The sequence below is a fragment of the Lissotriton vulgaris genome, chromosome 10 (assembly GCF_964263255.1).
Source record: "Lissotriton vulgaris chromosome 10, aLisVul1.2, whole genome shotgun sequence".
NCBI lineage: Eukaryota > Metazoa > Chordata > Amphibia > Caudata > Salamandridae > Lissotriton > Lissotriton vulgaris.
The window spans coordinates 91,665,621-91,688,103 of NC_141698.1; the positions used below are offsets into that span (position 1 = coordinate 91,665,621).

General features: G+C 41.1%; 1 protein-coding gene across 1 annotated transcript in view; it reads right to left on the reverse strand.

Annotated features, from left to right (window-relative positions):
• The window catches only part of BAIAP3 (BAI1 associated protein 3), a 564,909-nt gene that overhangs the window by 258,210 nt on the left and 284,216 nt on the right, over positions 1-22,483 (reverse strand). Inside the window, exon 7 of the mRNA XM_086940582.1 lies at positions 13,356-13,569. Coding sequence (XP_086796708.1) covers positions 13,356-13,569 — 214 coding nt within the window. The remainder of the gene's footprint in view (positions 1-13,355; positions 13,570-22,483) is intronic.

Here is a 22,483-nt window from a genome sequence, read left to right on the forward strand (position 1 = left end):
CAACGGTCTGGTGAATCGTTTCTATAAGACTCTGAAGGGCATTAATATGGGCTTATGTGACAAGCTCAGGAGGAGATGCATGCAAGCCCATGCAGCTGTATGCTTACGGAGAGGTGCCACAGAAAAAGTATTTTTTTAGTTCCTTTGAGTTTCTGTTTGGCCACCTTATAAGAAGGCCATTGTGTTTGGAGAGAGAAGCTTGACAGAAGCCTCGCAAGTAACCTAAACAAAATGTGCTGGACTATTATCTAGGTCTGCTGTCCAGCATGGCAGAGTATAAGAGTAAAGCAAGCAGCCAGCGAATAGCTCATAAAACTCTGGCATGATCAGAAGGCTACTATGCCTAAGTACCATCCAGGACTGTTGGTGTGAGTGTTGAAGCCTATGGCTCCCAGGGTGATGGACTGGGGCCTACCTAATTCTAGGAAAAAAGAGTGAAGTCACCTATGCGGTGGACCTTGGCACCCCAGGAGTCCCACATGGTACTCCATGTTAAAAAACTGAAACCGACAAGGCAGACATGACCATGCTGATGGCCACAGTTGGAGGAGGAGAGGAGGACAGTGAGCCTCTGCCAGACCTCCTCTTCACCAATGAGAAAGATGGGTAAATGGAGGAATGGAGGGAGTGATACTCCCTCCAACATTGACAGACCATCAGCAAAGCGACTTCAGACTGCAGTGTTAAAGCAGTTTGCTGGTCTGTTCTCCCTGACCCCTGGGATCACAACTCGATGTGTCCATGATGTAGACAATGGTGACAGCCTACCAGTCAAAAACAAGCTGTACAGGTTGTCTGACCAAGTGAGAGCCGCATTAAAGCTGAGGTAGCCAAAATGCTGGAGTTGGGAGTAATTGAGCCCTCTGACGGTGCATGGGCCAGTCCATCAATTATGCCGATGCCGATGACACGCAACTTATCTTCTCATTTGAGGGTAGGGATGCTGTGTCGCAGGAGACTTTCCATCGCTGCATGACAGCTACCACGGACTGGCTGAGTCTAAATTCCCTGCAATTTAACAGCTCAAAAACTGAGGTACTGTACTGTTCAATGGATCGCATTCCCCGGCCTCCGCCACAGGATTTTTGGCCTTCTTCTTCCCAAGGCACTGGGTTAGCGGCAGACTCAACTCGGAATCTAGGCGTGATGTTCGAATCTAACCTACAGCTAGACACGTTTGTCAACAAAACTGTGGCCACGTGTATGATGCTGCTCCGAACATTGCGGAAGATTCTCTCTTTGCTCCCGGTTCATGCCCGCCCAGAGGTAGTGCGTAGTATCATCTTAAGCAGGCTTGACTACTGCAACGCGCTACTTCTGGGTGCGCCAGCTACCCTAGTGGGTAAATTGCAGCGAGTGCAGAATATGGCTGCTAAGCTGGCTCTTTCTAGACGGCGTCTTGATTCTTCCTCCTTGGCGCATATGGACCTTCACTGGCTGCCAGTCGCCCAGCGTATTGATTTTAAAGTATTATGTCTAGTTTTCAGGGCCCTCCATGGTCAGGAGCCATCTTCGCTGCAGGCGATGTTTTCCTGGTATACTCCTACCAGACCCCTTCGTTCTTCATCAGCCTGTTTGGTGGTGATCCCTAAAATTGTGAGGACTCGGATGGGCGGTCGCTCCTTCAGATTTGCCGCAGCTAAATTGTGGAATGCCTTACCCTTGCCCTTGAGAAGTAAGGAGGATCTCTCCTCCTTTAAAAAAGGATTAAAAACATACCTCTTCCCTAGGACAGCGTAAAGATCGAGGCAGTATAACATCGCGTATGGCTGGTCAAAGTCAAAGCGCCAGGATACCCTTTGGGTGACAGTTTTGCGCTATATAAATATGCCATACAATACAATACAATACAAAGGGATTGGTGCCTAAAGCGAATTCCCTAAGGAGGGAAGAAATAATTGATGCTTTGTATGGACTACATAGGTTTAGATGCAGTCAACAAGACTGATGCTCACCCCATACCTAGATAGGTTGGGGGCTGCAAAGTTCCTGAGTACATTTGCTCTGACCTCAGGTTACTAGCAGATTGCTCTAAGTCCAGGAGAAAAGGAAAGGTCAGCCTTTCCACTCCAAGGAGAGATTTCCTCCAATTTGATTATTGTTGAGATGTACATTCTGGGACAAAAATATGCCACACTTCCCAGGAAGTTATCTTGACAAACGGTAGCAACTTGAACCCCATTGGTTGGGGTGCCCCTCTTCCTGCCAGCAAAGAATTGGGAATAAATATGGGAGAGCTGCAAGAAAACCTCAGTTACCTACCTGTAACATCTGTAGAAGAAGGACTGTCATGCTGGACCCTTGGACTGCACCACAGAAGACTTGCACTCAGAAGGACTACACCTGCTGCATGCTCAAGCCTCCACACAAGAAAGGACTGTGCCTCTCTTAAAGGATAAGGCGTCAACTCCCTGAGCAGCAAAAGCTAGAAAAGTGCTGGAAGAAATCAGCTACAACAGCTCAAAGAGAGGACTACTCCAGCTGACAAGCTACAGCTAGAATCCTGGACTACACCGGTGCATTGTGGGAGACTGAGTCCTTGTCTCCCAAGTGGCAATCCAGAGCTTCTACACCCTTGGCCTATGCTAGAAGACTCTAGTCTCCCTAAAGGAACCAAGAACCAACTGGACAACAGCTCCTGGATCCATCTGATATGAGTTCCTGACCCCCTCCCAAGAGGCGCATCTCAGAGCCCTGGGCCTTTGGATGAATCTGAAATCATGCTTTTGGGCTGTTCATGAACATGAATGGGCCTGTTATCTCTGGAACAGTGTCGGTCACACAAAGACTCCGTGTGAGCGGGAGCAAGTTTTTCTCTTCAGACAGCAAGTATCGCCGCACACTACCACCAGGCTCCAGCACATCCACCCGCTACACCGGTGGCTCTTCACGCCCCGTGGACCACTGCAAGCGACGATCTGCTTGCTGCCGCAACAGTTCTGCCCCACGAATGGGACACTTGCCACAATTCTGAGAAGGTAAAACTTCAGTGGGACCTTACTGGGACTGTATCCGACCTGCACTCCATTGCTGTCGGCTTGAGATTTCAGATTTTGACTCAATCTAGCTCTACCAGATGTCCCTGCTTGGTGCTTTATGCTTTTAGACTATACATAACAGTGTATTCTTTAAAAATTCATATCTCCGTTCTCTTCATTGGATTTTTGCCACTTTGGTGTCATTTTCAAGAAAAATATATTCTCTATTTTATAGGTTAGTATTGTTTTGTGTTTTGTTTTACTTATTTACTGTTTTGGTGATTTATATGCTTTAAAAAACCTGTCTTCTAAGTTAAGCCTGACTGCTCATCAGCCAAGCAAGGATTAATTAATTGAGACTTGACTGGACCTTATTTGTGATTGTGGTGTTATTACTAGCTGTAGGTATTTACCTGCACCTACTAATAAACCACCTTCCAACAGTAGTGACTGCAGACATAGGCATTCCTGAATATTAAGTCCCCGGCGCTGGGCAACCCTCAACAATAAGATAACAAAACGGTAAAGGACACAATACCCTCATGCTGCACTGGAGGCTGTTGAACAAGAGTCAAGGTCTCCACACTCCGTACTGAGTGTACCTGATGCATCAACATCGTATGATGAGTTTGGTGGTCCATAGTTTGGGAGTTTCCCACCGGAGTATGATATGTGATTGTGCTTTTTTCAGATGCAAGGTGTGTTAATAAATTAGCGTCCTGCCATGTTGAGGGGGTAGCTTAGAGTATCAAGTATTATATCTTAGAACTCATCTGTAGTAGCGAAGATGGTTGCTTGTTACGTAGGGGTTATCTACGCTTCTGGGATTGAGGCAGATGCCACGCTATTATCTGTGGATTTCCATAATACTCTGTTGAATGAGCACTGTGACTCTGATGGAAGATCCACCATTACTATTCCTAACACCCCTGCTGCTCTCTAAACCTGTGTATAGTGTGATCTATTGCCCATCTCAAAATGCGATGCTAAAGGGATGGTGCCATCTTTATCATACCTTAGTTTTCCGGAGGTGGTCTATTACTGATAGACATTGCTGACTGGACAAAAGTGACTGGAGCAATGTCCTGAAAGATTGAGAAGGCATGCTTGTCGTATAATAGGGTATCTTTGGCTCTGGCTGCTCTGTCTGCTCTACGGATGGACTCTTTGCATTGGTGGTTGTGAAATTTCATCAGATTGTCTTGGGCCCTGTATGTACCCTCAGTACGTCTTGGTCCTACCAGATGTATCCGATCTAGTTTGATTTTTGAGGGTTCAAGACCAGCAATGGAGGCAAGCAAAAATGTGATGTAATTATCAAGATCCATACCTTCTGCACCCTCAGTAAGGCCACTAACTAGCAGATATTCTCTTCTTGATCTATTTTCAAGATCTTCAATTTTTCTTGCCATGCTATAATTTTGTGCATGAAAGTTCACATATTTGTCTATCGAGGTCAGGCTTTGTGACTGAAAACTCACTGTTGTCCCACCTCCATAGCACTAGAGCCAGCTGAGACAATGTTGGGTCGAAGTGTTGTTACCCTTTCTTCCATTTGGATCGGAGGAGCGAGAGCTTCCTAGATAAATCAGCTCTGATGACCTCTCACAGTTCAGACTTAAAGGTTTCAAAGCTAGCCAGCAGGCCAGCTTTCATTAGAGACATGTCTGTAGTCATTCCAACCTCTTTCATCCATTGTGTACTTACTGATGCTATTCTCCTTAGAGGATGGTGCGATTTTGAAGAGTCCTGTGACTTTCTCTGAGACTATCTTTTGGACATCATGAGCCGAATGGGAGAGGCACCTTAGTCCCACAATGCCCTGGTTTCCCATGTTTCAGAAGTCCTTTTCCCCCTTGCTCACCAAAACACCCTCCTTGTTATAGCTTTGTGTTTCACTGAGCCTGGATGTGGGTCAATAGTGGTGCTTCCAACGCTTCTATGAGAGATCTCTACATTCCTGGAGAGCTTGATGGTATGGTCCCAGTCATCTTCCTACTTGTTCACTAAGCGATTATTCTTTTAAAGAGTATATATATTTTTTGCACTTGTGTGACCTAAACTCTCATATGTGGAAAAGCGAAGTGTTAAAGAGCACCAATCCATTGGTAAGTCTCCCAGCTGTTTTATGTGCTGCACAGTTTACTTCTTCATTCAACGTACCTGGTTATGAGGTTGTGGTACCTCCATTGATGATGGCAGCACCAAGACAATGGCGCCCAGGCATTAAGTTCATGGGTGTGAGTCTTTGGCAGGGATAAGGCGGGGTGTCTCATGGCCGACTGGTATGCATTGCAATGAGGCACATGCATCTATCATGCCTAATCTATCAGCTCTCTAGGATGCAAAGTGATTTCAGGGTCGCCCTTGTCGGACATGTCTGGCTGCAGTCCCCTTCTTGATCGCTGGGGGAGTGAGTGCTGCACAAACTTCTCTGTGGGTCTCCTTGCCATCCACAGTCATTAAGGCCATTCTCTCCAAGTGTGACAGCTGCCTAAGTCTCCCCCGCTCCGCTGCTTGTGGTGCTCCAGACAAAGGCATCAGGCATCATGCCCCCAGATCTATCGGGTAAAACGGTCTCAGGCCACTGTTGCTTCCAGGGGTGCCGCCATTATAAGGATTGCACCTCCCCGAGTGTGAGCACCCTGTCAATCTCCCCCGAGCTGCAAAATCCTCAGAAATCAATAACTGTGCTGCTACCAAGCTGTGCTGGCAGCAGGCCTATCCTCAGCTCTGAAAACATCCTCAGTGGAAATTGTATCCGTTACTGGCGGAACTCCACGACAGAGCTTCACTAGTGTATGGCCATCTTGGTCCATCCCCAACAAACTGTTTTAATAAGTGTTCTGATGTTTAATTGTCCAGCCTTTATGTTTTCTTTGCACCTGTAAACTTTGAGAATGAAGGATTCTTGCACTACACTCAGACACACCTTCTTTTTTTTTGCTTGGGCTGTGTTTAAGGTAAATTTATTTTCCCGGTATGTCGTAAGAGTGTGTCTGGCCACACTCCTTTTCCAGTAAGTTTGTTGTTTACCTACTTTCTGTTCACAAAATGGTTTCTTGGCATCTTTTGTTATCTGACCTGATTTCCAGAATGGGTATGGGTGGAACCGTGGGCCTATTCCTTGCTCCTCATTCCATATTGGATGGCCTCATTCCTAGAGTCAATTTAAATAGAGGCTGCACGGGGCAAGTGGAATGGATGTGCCCAAGGTGTGTGCTGCTGACGTGCCAAAAACAAGCCTATAGTTTCCCTGCCTTTTAATATTTGCTTATAACTGACTATTCAAATTTACAGGAGGAGAAAAACAAAGACAACAATCACTCACTGAAATAAACAAGTAGGAAAATATTGTACTGTCCTGTCAACCTTCAGAGTGTGAAATCTAGCTTATAGGAAGATGCTTGCTAACCTCTTATTAAAAGAAAAGGGTTGAATGCTGCTTTTTTGAATGTGAGATCCACTGTTAAGAATAAAGAGTTGATTAATGCACTAATTTGGAATGATGACCTAAATATGTTGGTTTTAATGCAGACATGGCTGACAGATGACTTGAGTTCCTTGTTTCATGCTATAGTTCCAAATAGATTTTCATTTGAGCTTTCGACAGAAAAGAAAAAAAAGGTGGGGGAATAGTACTTGTTCACGACGAATCTCCCAAGATCATGAACAAACCTTCTGCACACTTTGATGGATCAAAAACTTTGGTCCTAGAAAATTGGAAGTAAAAAAATAAATAAGCAACCAGGATACATCTTACTTTACTGTCCACCATCCACCATCCAGAGGTTTTAGTGATCTGAACCATAATGTGTAGACAACACATGAAAACCATATTTAGGGAACTTTAATATGGGGGTGAAATGGTAGAAAATGTTTAGACATTATTTTGAATTCCATGTGTTCAAAAACCTTACTCAGTATGTTGTTGGACCAACAAATGTGGTGGGTCATATGCTAGATTGAATTTGTAGTACCTCTGATTACAGATAGTTTAAGTACTCACTAGTACTATCTCAAGATGTATACCCAGCATGGCTTCAGAAAACCACCAACATTCAGTAGCCCCTTTAAAACTGCTGTTCATCAATGAGTCTTTGAACTTGGCAGAGGCGCCACTTGAATTCAAATCTGCCATCATTTGTCCCACTTTAAAAACCCTTGTTGAATGCAGGTCTAGCGAACAATAGATCTATCTGCTCACTGCCACATGGGACTATATTTGAGAAGGTTGTAACATTGCAATTGCATAATTTTGCTGAAACAAATAGTCTGCTGGATGATACCCAAAGGGGGTTTAGATCAGGACTAAGTATTGAACTTATAGTTACTTCAGTGATTGTTGTTCTGCATGCGGTTGTCGATAGTGGCGGAGCAGGGGCAGTTATTTGATTAAATCTGTCCGCTGCCTTCGACACCATCGGCCACCACACACTAATTCTTCCTTTTTCAATTATGCCATAGGTGGCACAGCTCTAAGATGTACTGCATCCTTTTTAGCAAGTAGAAAGTAAACTTTTCTGATGGGTACCTTTTCATCAGCACCTGAGCACAGGTGTTGGAGGTTCCTCAGGGGTCATCGCTTCCTCCTCTTGTCTTTAACTTGTATTTGAGACTACTGTTTCGCTATAAAGTCATCACACATATGTATGCATAAGACATTCAGTTCATCTTCAGTCTGCAACAACATCTAAATATGTAAATCGACCTAACAGTATAGTTGTAAGCAACTCATGCGTGGTTTGAAGAACACATTTTAAAGTTGAACCCTGCTAAGTCAGCGATTGTACTTACTTGCAATCAAGTAAATCCATAGCAAATGTTGCTGTTGCCAGTTCTAGGTGAATGTGTCCAACACTAGTTGCCCTGGTGAGAAATCTAGATGTATTGGTGGATGCAGATATAAACATTGAAAATGAACTCCTAATGGTGACCACAATCCATCAATTAGTCATCCTGGGGCCTATCACACCCTTTTGGCTTTTCCACAGTCACTGTAGCCAGTGACTTTATCCAATCTCAAATTAAGATTTGTAAATCTACTTGATTGCAGAAAAAATTAGAATGCCATACTAGAACTCTTTTCCATCCCAGAAGATCTACACATCTTAGGATATACCCATTAATTTTATTGGCTGACAGCTTAAACTATGCTCAGGCTTTCCTTTGGAAGAGACCCTAGATTTCTGAATTTGCAACACCTAATCCCCAAGATCTAGTACTTAAGATCTATTTTATATCCCCAAATAAAAATTCAAAAGTTGAGGAGGAAAAGATTTTTGAGTCCCGGTGCAAAGACCTGAAATCAACTACCCGAGGAAATCCAAGGGGAATCAGATCTGTTAAAATTTAGGAAGACTCTTCTAACCTGTTTTTTTTTAATAGAAGAGTAGGTGATAGGAACAGCTAGCAATGTTTCTGTTTTAGTTGCCAAAGAAAGGTCTCTACAGCACCAAGAGATTCTTTGTAAGTGAAACTCTGTTATTCTGAACCAACAATTATTCTGAAATGTAATGCTGTGTAAACAGTTTTGTGCATCACATAACTGTACTAAGGTTTCCAAAAAGATAAGTGTAAGAGAGCCTTGGATGCCAAAATTATTATTTTATTTTGTAAGAGGAAATATGAACTAACAGTAAAGACATAATTACCGTTCAAAACAGGGGGCCTGTATTGAGCATTACTTCGCAGAAATGAGGGGTAATTGGTCCATTTCTAAGTTGACTCTTTTCTTTTTCTACACGTGTCACTTGCAATGCATGTTGGCAGCAGTGAAAGGGAATGTGTCACTGTAGATATGATGTTACAATATGGCAAACCTGAGAATTGTTTGTTATTGTTCCGATTACACCAATAAATTAAGAATAACTTGCTATTACCACTGATAACAGTGATTGTCTTTAATAACTGCCAGTCAACATTTTGTGAGACCTAGAGTCAATTTTTTTTTAATATACTATATGTTATTTGGAAAAATAAAAAAGCAACTGGTAACATGTGATGTTTTAGAGCATAGAGGAATATGGATAAAGGACATATATGAGCATGCACATTGTGTAAATAAAACATGTAAGCTTTTTTTCCCTCTAACCTGAACATTAATAGGTCTACGGCAAGCACAATATATCCCTTCATGCATTAAGGCAACTTAGCAAATAGAGCTGAGTGTTTTGGTGAGGGAGAAAGCTCTTTATTATTGTGGTGCATACACGCTAAATACTTTTAAACTGAGTCAAGCAAAACCACATGAAAAAGCCTGCTGTTGGATTATCCTTAGTAATAGTAAACCACCAAGTATAAGTGTGGATTTCTATAAAGATGAATCATTATTCGGTATCGACTTGTCATTTGTAAAAATACAATCTTTTATTGAGGTTGGTGCCAAATCTAAATGAAATCTCCAGTTACTGCATCTGCAAAAGTGGTTACATGCTTAATACCGAAATATAAGAGAAAATTGAAGTGATTTTTATAGACCCTATTCTTAATGCAGCCAGAGAGGTAAGTTGTTTGTATACTTTGTAAAGGTTAAGAACCAGATGTACGTAGGTAATAGTTTGTGATTACCAACTATAACATTTTTGCGATTCGCTATTTGGTCTCCGCAAACACCAATGTACAAATGTGTTTTTGACACATTTTGTGATACCCAATGGGTCGCAAATAGACTTACCTCATTACTATTCATGAGGTGGATCTTGCGATCCCTTGGGAATTTCAAAAGTCACAGGGATGGTGGCCTGCTGGGGTCAACATACCACCATGTCTGTGACTGCTTTTCAACAAAGCAATATATTTTTTTTAATGCAGACCATTTTCCTCAAAGAAAAAAAGAGGCGTTTCAAAAAGTTTTCTTTCATTTTTTAAGAGCAGGCCGTGGTCTGTGTGACCACTGCCTGCTCTTAAAAAATGTTTTACAAACATTCACAAAGGGGAAGAGGTCCCTTGAGGACCACTTCCCATTTGCGAATGGGTTACCACCTACTTGAAATAGGTGGTAAAATGCCAATGTTATGCGACTGCATTTCAGTTGCAAAACATTCACACATAAAACTGTGATTTGGTATTAGGAAGGGACGCCCTGAACACAGCCCTTCCTAATACCGAATCGCAAACCCAGTTTGTGATTTGGTAATAGGTTACCGATTTGCAAATTGGGTCTTTGTACATTGATAAAGGCCTTTTTTTCTTTCGCAAATGGCTCGATTCTGGTACTCAGGCCGTTTGCGAATGAAAAAAAGCTCTGCACATCTGGCCCTATGCCTAATATTTCAAAGGTGAGAAAAGATCAAAATCGCTCAATGTGCAATTGATTCTGTATTAAGTCAGAGATGGAATAGTGTGCGTTGCTTTATACCCGAAAAGATCCCAGAGGCATGGTCTAGTAGACAGCTAGTCATTGTTGTCTGATATCAAAGATTTGTTGCAGACATTTAAAGATAAACATTTGTCTGGGACATTGACTTATAAACATCTGGTATCCATAGTAGAAGCTAGGAGGTGTTTCATCAACAACCCCCAAATCATCTTTTTTTCACACCCCTAGCAGGCCCTCGAAGTAATGCCAAGAGGGGTGGTCTCCTCTGTTTTGAAGACACATTTCTGAGAGAGAAAGGATCACTTTTTCTCTACAGTATACCTTGAGAGAGAGTTAATGCTCTTTTACCTGTCTGAATTAGCATCTTTAGAATCTTAGGAATCTTCTGTTCAGATCTTTGAATTTGGTGACTTTTGTGATTTTTATCTTCTTTCACAATGTGTTTTTGCAATTGCAAGTCTTCTCCTGTCCTTCCAGCTTTAAAACGTTTTCATTTACTTGGATTCTGGTCATCCTGAGACTGGACAAAGAGTGCCTAATTCCTCCACAACCATCATAGGAAACATGACAGAAAAAGGGACGCCTATGCGGCTCTTTGAGTTCTTTCAAGGGGTCTAAATCTTCTAAGACTGGAGCATTAAGACTTTCATTTTCACATGTACAGAAGCGGTAATATGATACAAAAGGTTACCCTGTAAATGTGGTGTATTTTAATAGGATTTTCTTTCAATGCTGCAGTCAAGGAGCTAAAGAGTTAGTTTTCTGAATCTTGTCACTAATAAGGGTTGCATACTACAATAGATTAAATTGTGATCATTTTATTTGAATAATTTTACAGCCCTTGTAAGAAGGAAGTGCTCCTCGTTGTATTCTATTTTGGAAATCCTAACTAGAGTGGTCTTCTAATTAGAAGTACTTTGGATTGCACTTTCCAGAAATACATATTTTAAAATTAGCTCATTTCTCTAACCTACCCAAAATAGAGAGACATACTCCGTACAAATTCCTTACAGTAGCACATGTACCTGCAACTAACATTTCCTATTTAAAATCTGTACCTGAACAAAGTTAACATAACAAATAATATGCACATAGCGTATACACTTAGATATTGGTTGTTAATCAAGTAAGGCCATGAGGGTGGAAGTTGGACAAAGCATGGAATGGTGTTATACTGGGAAGATTCAAAGACAAGGGTGGATGTGACTCACAACATTTCTGAATGATACAGATGCTTGGGGAGAAAGAATATGAGGTTTGTATAAAGCCGGGTAGCTGCTGTCAACGTTGGATGACTTTGAGATCTAAAAATTACTTTAAAAAGTGATGTTTTGCCAACCCTATAAGAGAAGGCTCCTGTCAATGTGAAAATATTGTCAGTTTGAAATGTTAGTTCTAAAGCATGTGTGGGTAAATGCAGCCTAGTAGAAATGCAACTGGTTTGTAAAGCAACTCAATGCCTTGCAGTATATAGAAATGTACATTCTCAGGCAGAGTAAAGCTTTGAAAATGTGTTAATTATTTTCAATATGACTTCAAATTATTAGGTGGGATTTGCTTATAACCAAGCAGAGTAGCTCAGCCATCACGTTAATTAGAAGGTTGACTTAAAAACCATTTCAGTTAAATTTATTGGTAAGTGGTTAATTTTCCTGAAATGCTACTCAATATCAATATAGTGTATATCTGAGTCTCATTTGCAATTCTCTCATTTGGAATCCAAGAGATAGAGACAAACTGGAAGAGAATAACTCCTACATAAAATTCAATAAATAAATTCATGAATATCTCAAACACAGTTTTAATTTCTATCTTTACACATTGTTTTATTATTTCTTTGCTTTTATTTCTCCTATTTCTCCTCTCTGCTTTTCAATGTAATTTTTGTTTCCTTCTTTGGTTTCCCATTTCCTGTGGAAGTTGGGAGCAACACCCAACATTTCTCACAATTCAATTATCTAATGCTGGCAACCAATTTCCAAAACTTTTTGAATCGTTGAAATAGTTGAAGCCAGTTGCCTGGAGAACATATGAAGATAGGCTGGCCATGCTGCATGCTGCAATTTATCACATTCTTTGAAAGTTGAATAAAATACTTTTAGATTTGATTAATTTCACTATAACATTTGTATTTTTTAAAAATGTCTTATAACAATCATTTTGAGTGTTTAGTTTAAGCAAACATTAGCTTTGAATGCAAAGAGGGCAGTGGGAATCAAAATATTTTGAAGTTATTCCAGTATTAGGCTGGACAAAAATGTGACCAAAGCAGCTTGTTTTCTAGCAGATGGCTCAGATGATTGACAAGCACCAAAAATTCAACCCAAGACTCGTCATGCAATAGAGTAATACATACACAACAGCTATTCTGCAATACAAACACTCTGAGCTGGACCCAGAAGTCTGGCAGGAATCCTGTTAAAGGCTTATAGCTTGAATTTCTACAAATCTGAACATAGAATGCTGCACTGCCAATAAAATATAAAAGAGACTGATCTAGAGTTGCATGCACTGAAATATTCTCAGATTTCTATGGGAAGTGATAAAGCCTGAGAAGAATTCCCCTATTGATTTTCCTTCACCATAGAGGTAGGATGGTGAAGGAAACCCACCTGTTCCCTAATTATTACAAATAAGACGTTATAACCAATAGGACACTTGACACTGAATAAGTCTTACAACAACAGAAGGTGTTTCTTATACTATAACCCTTACTCCTTCTCTCTCCCCAGTCTTTATGTAGCAATCATGCTTTATGCTTTCGCCAAAAATATTCTCTTTCATGAAACTATGCTATCATTGGACAGTTCTCTATATTCCTTGTGTTCAATATATGGACTTTTAGAATCTCGTTGCAACGGGATGAAAGATTTTTTCATCAAATCCTGGTTCCTTTCTGAGGGATGTGTCCAAGTCATTAGTAAGAAATGCAATGAGGTAGAATAGGATTTTATGTAACGACCGGTAAATAATATATAGATTTCTGTCCTTGAAGCAGAAACATTTAAACCAGCACATGTAGTATGTAAAAGTCTCTAATATGTTTGAATACTTACAAATTAAAGTTTTCCTTCCAGACTGGATTTAGAGTGTTGCTCTTGACCTCGGTAACCTGGATGTACTTAGCAGGCAACACTTCTCTGATACTGGACCTCTTCTCTACCTTTTCCTTCTTCTTTCTGAAGCTAAATTTTCTTTCTTTCTTTTCTTCTGTCTCTTTTGAATTTTGCATGATCATTATTCCAAGCATGCAGTATGGATCACTGAAACCTAGTCAAACAGAAAATCAAACATTAATATATTTCATTGTGCTTCCTTTTTGTTACTGGATTGCAGTGTACACTTTTTTCAATCACATACACAGAAACTATGAAATGTGGAGCTTGTCTTGTTGGAATTTATTTGAAACGTTTGCACTTTACATGAATGAATAGTTTGCAGTTTTGTCAGTACACAGATTCGGGTTTTGAGAATTTCCATTTAACGGTTAAATCAAAACAAAATTGTCTTAACTGTTCCACAAACTATAATAATTCAAAAAAATAGTCATATCTCAATGTTTATTTGGTTCAAAATAAGAGACAAACTAAGGGGCACACTAGGATGGTGGGCGGATCCAGATGCAAAAATGGACCGCTCGCCATAAGGGCGGGGGTCCCGTGAGGGACATTTGGATGCCATGATTAGCATTGCGGCGGGCGGTGCTGAAAGCACCGCCCGCCGCAATGCTAAAAATGCCCATCATGCAGTTCAATGCACAACGTGACAGGCACATTGTATATTGAAATGCAGGTGGGTACCATAGGTACCCCCCATGTGCACCTCCCACCCCCCAGAATCCCTGGGGGCCTGCAACGGGACCCGCAAGTGATTTCCGCCTGCCATTCCGTGGTGGCATGGCCCGCCATCATGCTAATATGGATGGCAGTGTCTCCCAGACAGCCCCACCTTGTTAGCAGCTTTTCCACCCGGTCAACTCTTCGACCAGGCGGAAAACCGGTGGACGGAAGATGGCATGGCCCGCCATCATGCTAATATGGATGGCAGTATCTCCCAGACAGCCTCACCTTGTTAGCATCTTTTCCACCCGGTCAACTCTTCGACCAGGCGGAAAACCGGCGGACGGTCTTCCGTCCGCCGGGCTCCCCCCGCCATGGTAATGTGGTGGGGGGGAATTCAGTCCAGGCGGAAGTTTTCTGTGGGCAGATCGCCACCGCCATACGGGCGGTGGCGATCCGCCCGCAATCATAATGGACCCCTAAGTATTGTAGATTGTAAGCTGTTGGATACAGGAAGCTTTAGCTGTCTGTTGACATGGTCTACTCATAAAAAAATAGCAGATTGTCAAAGCTGGCCTTCTAGGTGATGCTTGGAGTGTCTTCTCGGTTTATTGAAATGCAGGGGGGTACCATAGGTACCCCCCATGTGCACCCCCCACCCCCCAGAATCCCTGGGGCCTGCAACGGGACCTGCAAGTGATTTCCGCCTGCCTTTTCGTGGTGGCATGGCCCCACCATCATGCTAATATGGATGGCAGTATCTCCCGGACCCCCCCACCTTGTTAGCAGCTTTTCCGCCTGGTCAACTCTTCGACCAGGCGGAAAACCGTGGACGGTCAAAGCTGGCCTTCTAGGTGATGCTTGGAGTGTCTTCTTGGTTTTCGGATGCAGACTTCTATCTCAGAGACTGACTCTGGAGATAGACGGCTGCATCTACAAACCAGATGCCAGATTGTAACTAGAAGTATAGCAATGCTCCAGAAAATAATTCCAGCAGGAAAGGAAAAATTCTGAAGATCAGAGAAAACCTTCCAGATGACCAGGCCATACAGCAAGGCTAAAAGAAGGAGAACAAAAAGGAACAAGAGACAGCAGAGATTCCATGGAGTCCAGAGAGCGAACAGTGATACAGAAACAATTCAAACACTAAAGGACTCAAGATTGACCCCTCTTTAATAGTGCCAAACAAGGTGTCTCACCCTTCGGGAGGTGGTGTGGCCATTTTGGGTTGGGAAGGCAACATAAATACCCAAAAAATTATATAAAAGGGCACAAAACTAAATATATTAGAGGCTATATTTCCTAATATACATATTTTTGAAATGTTCAATGGAAAGTTTTTTGTTCCTGCAGGATGAGTCACCACTAAGCGGGCATGGATTAGGAACCACCTCTTAATGCTGTGCATGCAGCTGAGTGGGCCGAAGTGCATCTGAGGGGAAAATATGGCAGCCGAGAACACATTGGTGTGCTGGTAGAAAGAAGGCCAAGGAGCGAGATGGAGCATGAAGGAAGGAGCTAAAGTTGCCGGAACTGTGCTCAGCTGCAATGAAAGGGTAACAAAAGAAGCCTTAGACATATACTTAGGGCTTTGTGCCAGCCTCTTGTTCATGAATAAATGGCTTAGTTATCTAAATGAGCTGTCTGTTTTTGAATTGATGGCTTTCCTCCCTTTTCTTGTGTTTGTCCCACCCAGCAGTTTTTCAGTCTCTCAGTCTACTGATTTGATATGTCATATCTTTCCACTGCTGACCTGATGGGGCTGTTTTTTAAAGTTTCCATTTAGCATCTATCGGAGCGCATATGTGTTACCTGCCACTCTCCCCCAATTTTTATGTGCCTCCCTGAGTGCATTATAGCTACTCTCCTCCTTTGATCCCTGACACTCCCTGTCCATTTGATATTTTTTGTATTTAAAAAAAAAAAACTGTAAGGGCCCAGCCACTGCTAAGTGCTGCTGGGATGTTGCTGTCTTTATTAGTGCTTAGGTGCATTTTTTCTTTCTAACTTACTAGTACAACATGGCTATCTGCCATGTTAAATAAAAAATGGCCCCCATGCATCACTACAACCACCAACACACATGGCATTAGGGGAAGCAAGACCGCAGCAATTTGACGCTTTACCATTAGTCAGTCGGGTAAGTGTTTGACCAATTTACTTACAAGAGTCTATGTTCACCTCTCCACTTTCTAACAACAGCATAATTCTTATAAGTGTATGTTGTCAGACCTTTTAAATGGAAGATGGCACATGTCTCATGTACATCTATTTGAATTGCTACCATTTCTGTCAACTATCACTGTTCTCTGTTTCATACTCATATGAATCAAATTTCACCTTAATCTTATCTATTCCTGCTGGGCCAGAGAACACATTACTGTCACTTTCTTCAAGAAGCCTCTTTCAGCAGCTGAGTCGATTGGTCTAATGACTAGACAAGCATGTGTGGTAGTGGAAGGCGAGATCTGTTGCAACAAATAATAATACCTTGTGTGGCTCTTTTTATGGCTCAACCATTATCAGATATATTTCATCAAGCTGTAATATGACAAAATTAAAGTCTGACTACTTTTAGAAATCCAGTATGAGACAGGTTTCATGAATTATATATCACAAATTGTATTGCTTGACATCTACCTTTTTTCACCCGGTTGAAAGATGCTGAGGACAGAGGCTTAAGAAAACGTAGGCAAAGAACACATTTCAAGTCTCCGTTTGATAGCTTTGCATACATAATTGCACAGTAATGCTACAGTTACCCTGCCTCTATTACAGTGATGAGCCAATGACAAATGCAATGAACCTAATTGGTTCATTGGGAAAAGTTATTTCATATGCCATAGGTCGGATCTATCTCTTATGAATGGTTCTGCCAAAGGCTGTAGGCCTGATTTATTTATTATGAAACACACGTGTTAAAGCCTGTAGGCCATTAAGGGTGGCTTTTTATTGCACCCTGTTAAAGCCTGCTAAGTAATTTGTTACTTGAAAACTCACAGATTCTTTTTTTAAGCAAGACTTTGTGTTATTACCCTTTGGACAAACCTTAGAGGTACACAATTTGCACTGCAATAATTCTTCCTAGAATGCCTTCAGAAAGTTTAACAGGATTAGTTGTCTGCCAGGATATTGTAATAATAAAACATATATACCACTATTATATATACCAGTGGCATATATACCACTTCAGTCATTGACTCTCTTGCCCTGTGAATGACATTTGTCTGACCACATGTGCACAGCCATCTGAAAATGAGTGCATTTCAGTGCCAAGTCCTTTAGTTGCCCATGTTCTAGTTACATGGTCTTTTAATTTCTTTCCCTCTTATCTTTATTTTCATGATCAAAGCTGCCTGCCTGCCGGTCAGTGTAGTGTACCGCAACATGTGCAGACACTGCATATAAACCACCTGACCACCATGGAAGCATATTGTGCATAGGGTTTCATTGCTTTTAACATTGCAAAATGGTCAACATGTTAGTTCTAAACGTGGCAATGTGATGCAACTATAAAACAATACCCTATGTACAGTACCATTGCAAGACGACCGCCTGCTGCTTTGTTTAATTTTGTTACTGCAAGTATATGTCTGTAATGTTTAGGTGATATTACGTTTACTTTTTTGTTTTTATTCTTTAAAGTGCAAGGATGAATAACAGAATGCATGTATGGTAAATTATTCTGTACCTAAACTCATTAATGATTAAGGAAGCACTTTATATATAAGCCAGACCTATTGACATTGCCAGTGCTTTCCAACCTTCCAGTGGTAGCTGGTTGACTTTCCTAGTTGCAAATCTCATCACTCGGTTGCGCACACAACCTAGAAATGTGTGCACACAATTATTCTGTTGCTGCCCATGAGGAAGAATAATTAGAGGGAACATTGGTGCAGTTATTAAACCAGGCCTACCGGCTTTGTCAGGGTGTTACTGCATTAATAAAAGCTGAAATATGTCCCAATAAACCAATGCACCACCATTCAAATCTTATAATGACATTAATTAGGGCATGTGATGCCTCATTGTTAACTTTGTGATTGTCAAGAAAGCATTTCAATGAACATCATTAACACACATAACAAATCCATGTAAACTTGGCATTCTCAATAAAGGATTTCCAAGACTTTCATTAATATGTATGTGTATATATATATACATATATATATACATATATATATATATATATATATATATATATATATATATATATATATATATATATATATATATATATATATATATATATATATATATATATATATATATATATATATATATATATATATACCATAGGTTTCAGGCCTTATATTGTTAGGAATTAGCATTTAAAAAACCATTGAAATTGCTGCTATATAGTTAGTTGTACTAACAATATTTCGCGCACCCGCAATCCACTGCTGATTATGTCACATATTACATCATTCATGACATGGTCAGTGACATCACTGATGACATCACTGATGACATCACTGATGACATCTCATTTGACATCACTGATGACATCATCCAGTGACTGTGTGTTTCTGTAAAGTTTAAATATGTTTTACATATTGAAGAATGAGTGGATGTATAAGTGTCTGGATGAAGGATTAGTAGGTGCGTGACTGACTGTATGAGTGAGTGATTAAATGTGTCTTACTAAATGCATGGGTTAGTGACTAAACTGTCTGAATGTGTGCATCAGTATGTCTGTTGTTGTGTAAGCTGCTGCATGTGTTGATCAGTAGCTATATGAGTGGCTATATGGGTTATTGATTGGTTGCCCAAGTATTTGAATGGGAGACTGAGTGTGTGTGTGGGTGGCTGGGAGGTGTGTGACTCTGTGCATAGATGTGTGAGCAGTTGATTCACTAGGTGTATGAGTTCAAGAGTGCATGTGGAAACAGCTATATGGGCAGTTGACTGTGTGCATGGGTGTGTTGGTGAGTGAATGGATATCTCAGTGCTACATGTCCAAGTAAGTACAAATGTAAAACACAGTGCAGGTGAGAGTTGGCATATATGTAAATGTAAATGTAAATGTACCGGCATTTATAGAGCGCACAGCTACTTCCCTGAGGTAGTGTCCCGACGCTGTACGTATACCGCTTAGGAACCCTTCCTGGTTTTCCCTGTGAGTGGCTGTATGGATCATTGTGTACTTGTATCAGTGATTGTGTAAGAGAGTAAGTATGTGTTAGTATATGTTTGAATAAATAAGGTGTTGTGTGTATAACTGTATAGTTGAGGAAATGGAAGTGTGATTGATTCTTTGCATGACTGACTAGGTGTGTGAGTAACTCCATGGATGAGTGGCAGTGTGTGAGTGTCTGTATAGGTGTATGAGTGCATATGATAGTGTTGTATTGATGAGTGACTGTATGTATGAGTGATTCGATGGGTGAATGACTGAATGTGTGTGTAGACCTAGGAATCAGTGAGTGCGTATGTAGTAACTGGTATTGGTGTGTCAATGGTTTCAAGAATGGTAGTCTGTATTTAACACTGGGTGTATCAAAGGTTATATTAGAGTGTGAGGAGGTGCATCGTATTATCACATGAATGATATCATCAGTGATGTGATCAGTGATGTCATCAGTGATGTCATTTAAGATGTCATCAGTGATGTCATCAGTGATGTCACTGACCATGTCATGAATGATGTAATATGTGACATCATCAGCAGTGGATTGCGGGTGCGCGAAATATAGTTAGTACAACTAACTATATAGGAGCAATTTCAATGGTTTTTTAAATGCTAATTCCTAACTATATAAGGCCTGAAACCTATGGTTTTTTAAGTGAATTTGCAAGGTTTTTTAAATGCTAATTCCTAACTATATAAGGCCTGAAACCTATGGTTTTTTAACCCTACCCTGCCCCCTTTTCATGTTTTCCACTCTTGTTTTGAGCTCTCTTGTGCCTCAGTTCTTCTGAAAAACAAGATGGTGGCCAACACTTCCTGGTTTGGGCAGTTTGGAATGTTGACAGTCGACTGCCAGTCAATCAGAAACTCGCTTGCGCACGTAAGGGTACGCGCACGTACGGTACGCGTACCGTACGCGTACGGTGCGCGTATGGTGAGCGCATATAGATATATAATTTGCTCAAATTCAATTTTCTCAACAACTACTTGAGGGATTTTCACCAAATATAGAAAAGGCACTACTGCATACCTGTCCCTACCATTTTGCCAAGTTTGGTGTAATTCCGTTCAGCCGTTCGGGCTGTAGCCGTGTCTAAAGGTCCCATAGAAAATACCATTTGAAAAATTTCAAATTCAATTTTCTCAAGAACTACTGGAGGGATTTTCACCAAACATAGCAAAGGCACATCTGCATACCAGGCCCTACCATTTTGCCAAGTTTGATGTAATTCCATTCAGCCGTTCGGGCTGTAGCCGTGTCTAAAGGTCCCTATGGAAATTAACATGGGGAAAACACGTTTTGGGACCCCCCTTTTTTCTCGGCCCCTGCTTGACGAATCCCCCCAAAACTTTCAGGGAAGGAGCGTAGCGAAGCTATTTTAAGGAAAATTACACGCAGATTCCTCAATCGGTGCCAAAGTTATTCCCAATAGAATGTTGAGGATTTCCTATGGTAACTAGGTCCTAACTATATATATCTACTGGCGACCGTCAGTAGGTAATATGTATGTATATATATATATATATATATATATATATATATATATTGTAAACAGCAGCTCCGGTATGAGGAACGATGCCTGGCTGTCTCACGGGCGGTCTGAGTTGGGGCCACCGGTAGCCCAAAATATTCTCACCACAATGTTGTTTTCCAATAAACGTACTCGGACACCACAGGATTGCTCGTGCAAAAGTGATTTAATGGCAGGAAACAGCTCGTTTCACTTATCGGCTTAATCAAGCCGATAGGTGAAACGCGTTGTTTCCTGCCATTAAATCACTTTTATGAGCAATCGTGTGGTGTCCGAGTGCGTTTGTTGGAAAACGACATTTTGGTGAGAATATATATAGATATATTACTTCCATGGCCTCTTCAAAGGCATTGTGTGTTAGCTGAAGTTAGGATGCTGATATCACCCACAGGCCCATTCCTCAAAAGTCCTCCGGGGTCCCCCAGTAAGTCCAACCCTCAACTGTCATTCAGATGGTGTAAGAAGGCCAGCACCACTGGGCCTGGAGAGGTGAATCCATGGAGTCCCATTCAGTGTAGGTCCCGGGTGCTCCTGCACCCCAGACACAGGTTCAGTATTCTTCTGGATCCTGCAAATCCATCTTCTATCTCCCTTTCTCTCACTTGTGTAGGTTTATTTATTTCTGAAGGTAGGAATCTGTCCAATCTTGGGATTATACATCATCATTCTATCCCCCAACAACCCTCCTGCACAGCATATTGGGATCTTTCAAGATGGCGTCTTGAAGTGGTCTGTTGAAAGTCATTCTCTGACAGCCTAAGCCCTGTCCATAACTGCTACAGCTGTCTAATGGAGCATCTCTTGTGACTTGCTCCTTTGGTCTGACTGTTCTCCTTTCTCTCAGGAACAGGAAGCACTGGCAATTCGCCCTATTGTGTGGAAAAAAAATAGCTAAATGGGGTGTCCTTAATAAAAGTCACTTGGAGCCAGGAGCAAAAAGACACACATTGGACAGTGGAAGAGAAATCAATGTAAATAACAGTAAATCAACATGACATAAATTATAAATTAATGAAGAAGCAACAAACAAACTTTGCAAGTTACAAACATTTGCTGCTTCAAAAGTGCTTGGTGGTCATGTAATCACACAGTGGAAGGATTATAAAATGAAACAGTGTGTATGTTACAATTTTTCACTGAAACAATAGTTATTTGTTAAATAATTCAACTGCTTATACATAGTTTATAAGACAGTGAAGGTAGAAATCATGTACAGTTCCAATGGAAATTTTTGTCTATGGTGTTAATATTTGTAGGTCATCATCGGGACTTTAAATATTGTAGAAGCAGGGAACCATGTCTTAGTCAAGAATGTATGACGTTACAACGCATAAATGTACAACGCATGCCTTTACAACACAGTTTTTCCATCACAGCATCCTTTACAACGCATTCTTTTACATCGCATTTTTAGAAACTACCTTTACAACGCATTCCATTACATCGCATCATACCATTACAAAGCATACCATTAGATCGCATTTAAGGTAAGTGTTGCAAAGGGTAGGAGTAATAAATACTATTCTAACTCCAGTGAGTGCACGAGTAGGGTAAGTGTTGGATAGTGTAGGGGAAAACACTACTAATCTAACTCCAATGAGTGCAACAGTAGGGTACGTGTTGGATAGTGAAAGGGTACAATGCCTTGGTATGCGTTGTAATGACCTGCGATGTAATGCCTGCGTTGTAGCGACATGTGTTGTAATGACATGCATTGTAGTGACATGCGATGTAATGACTGC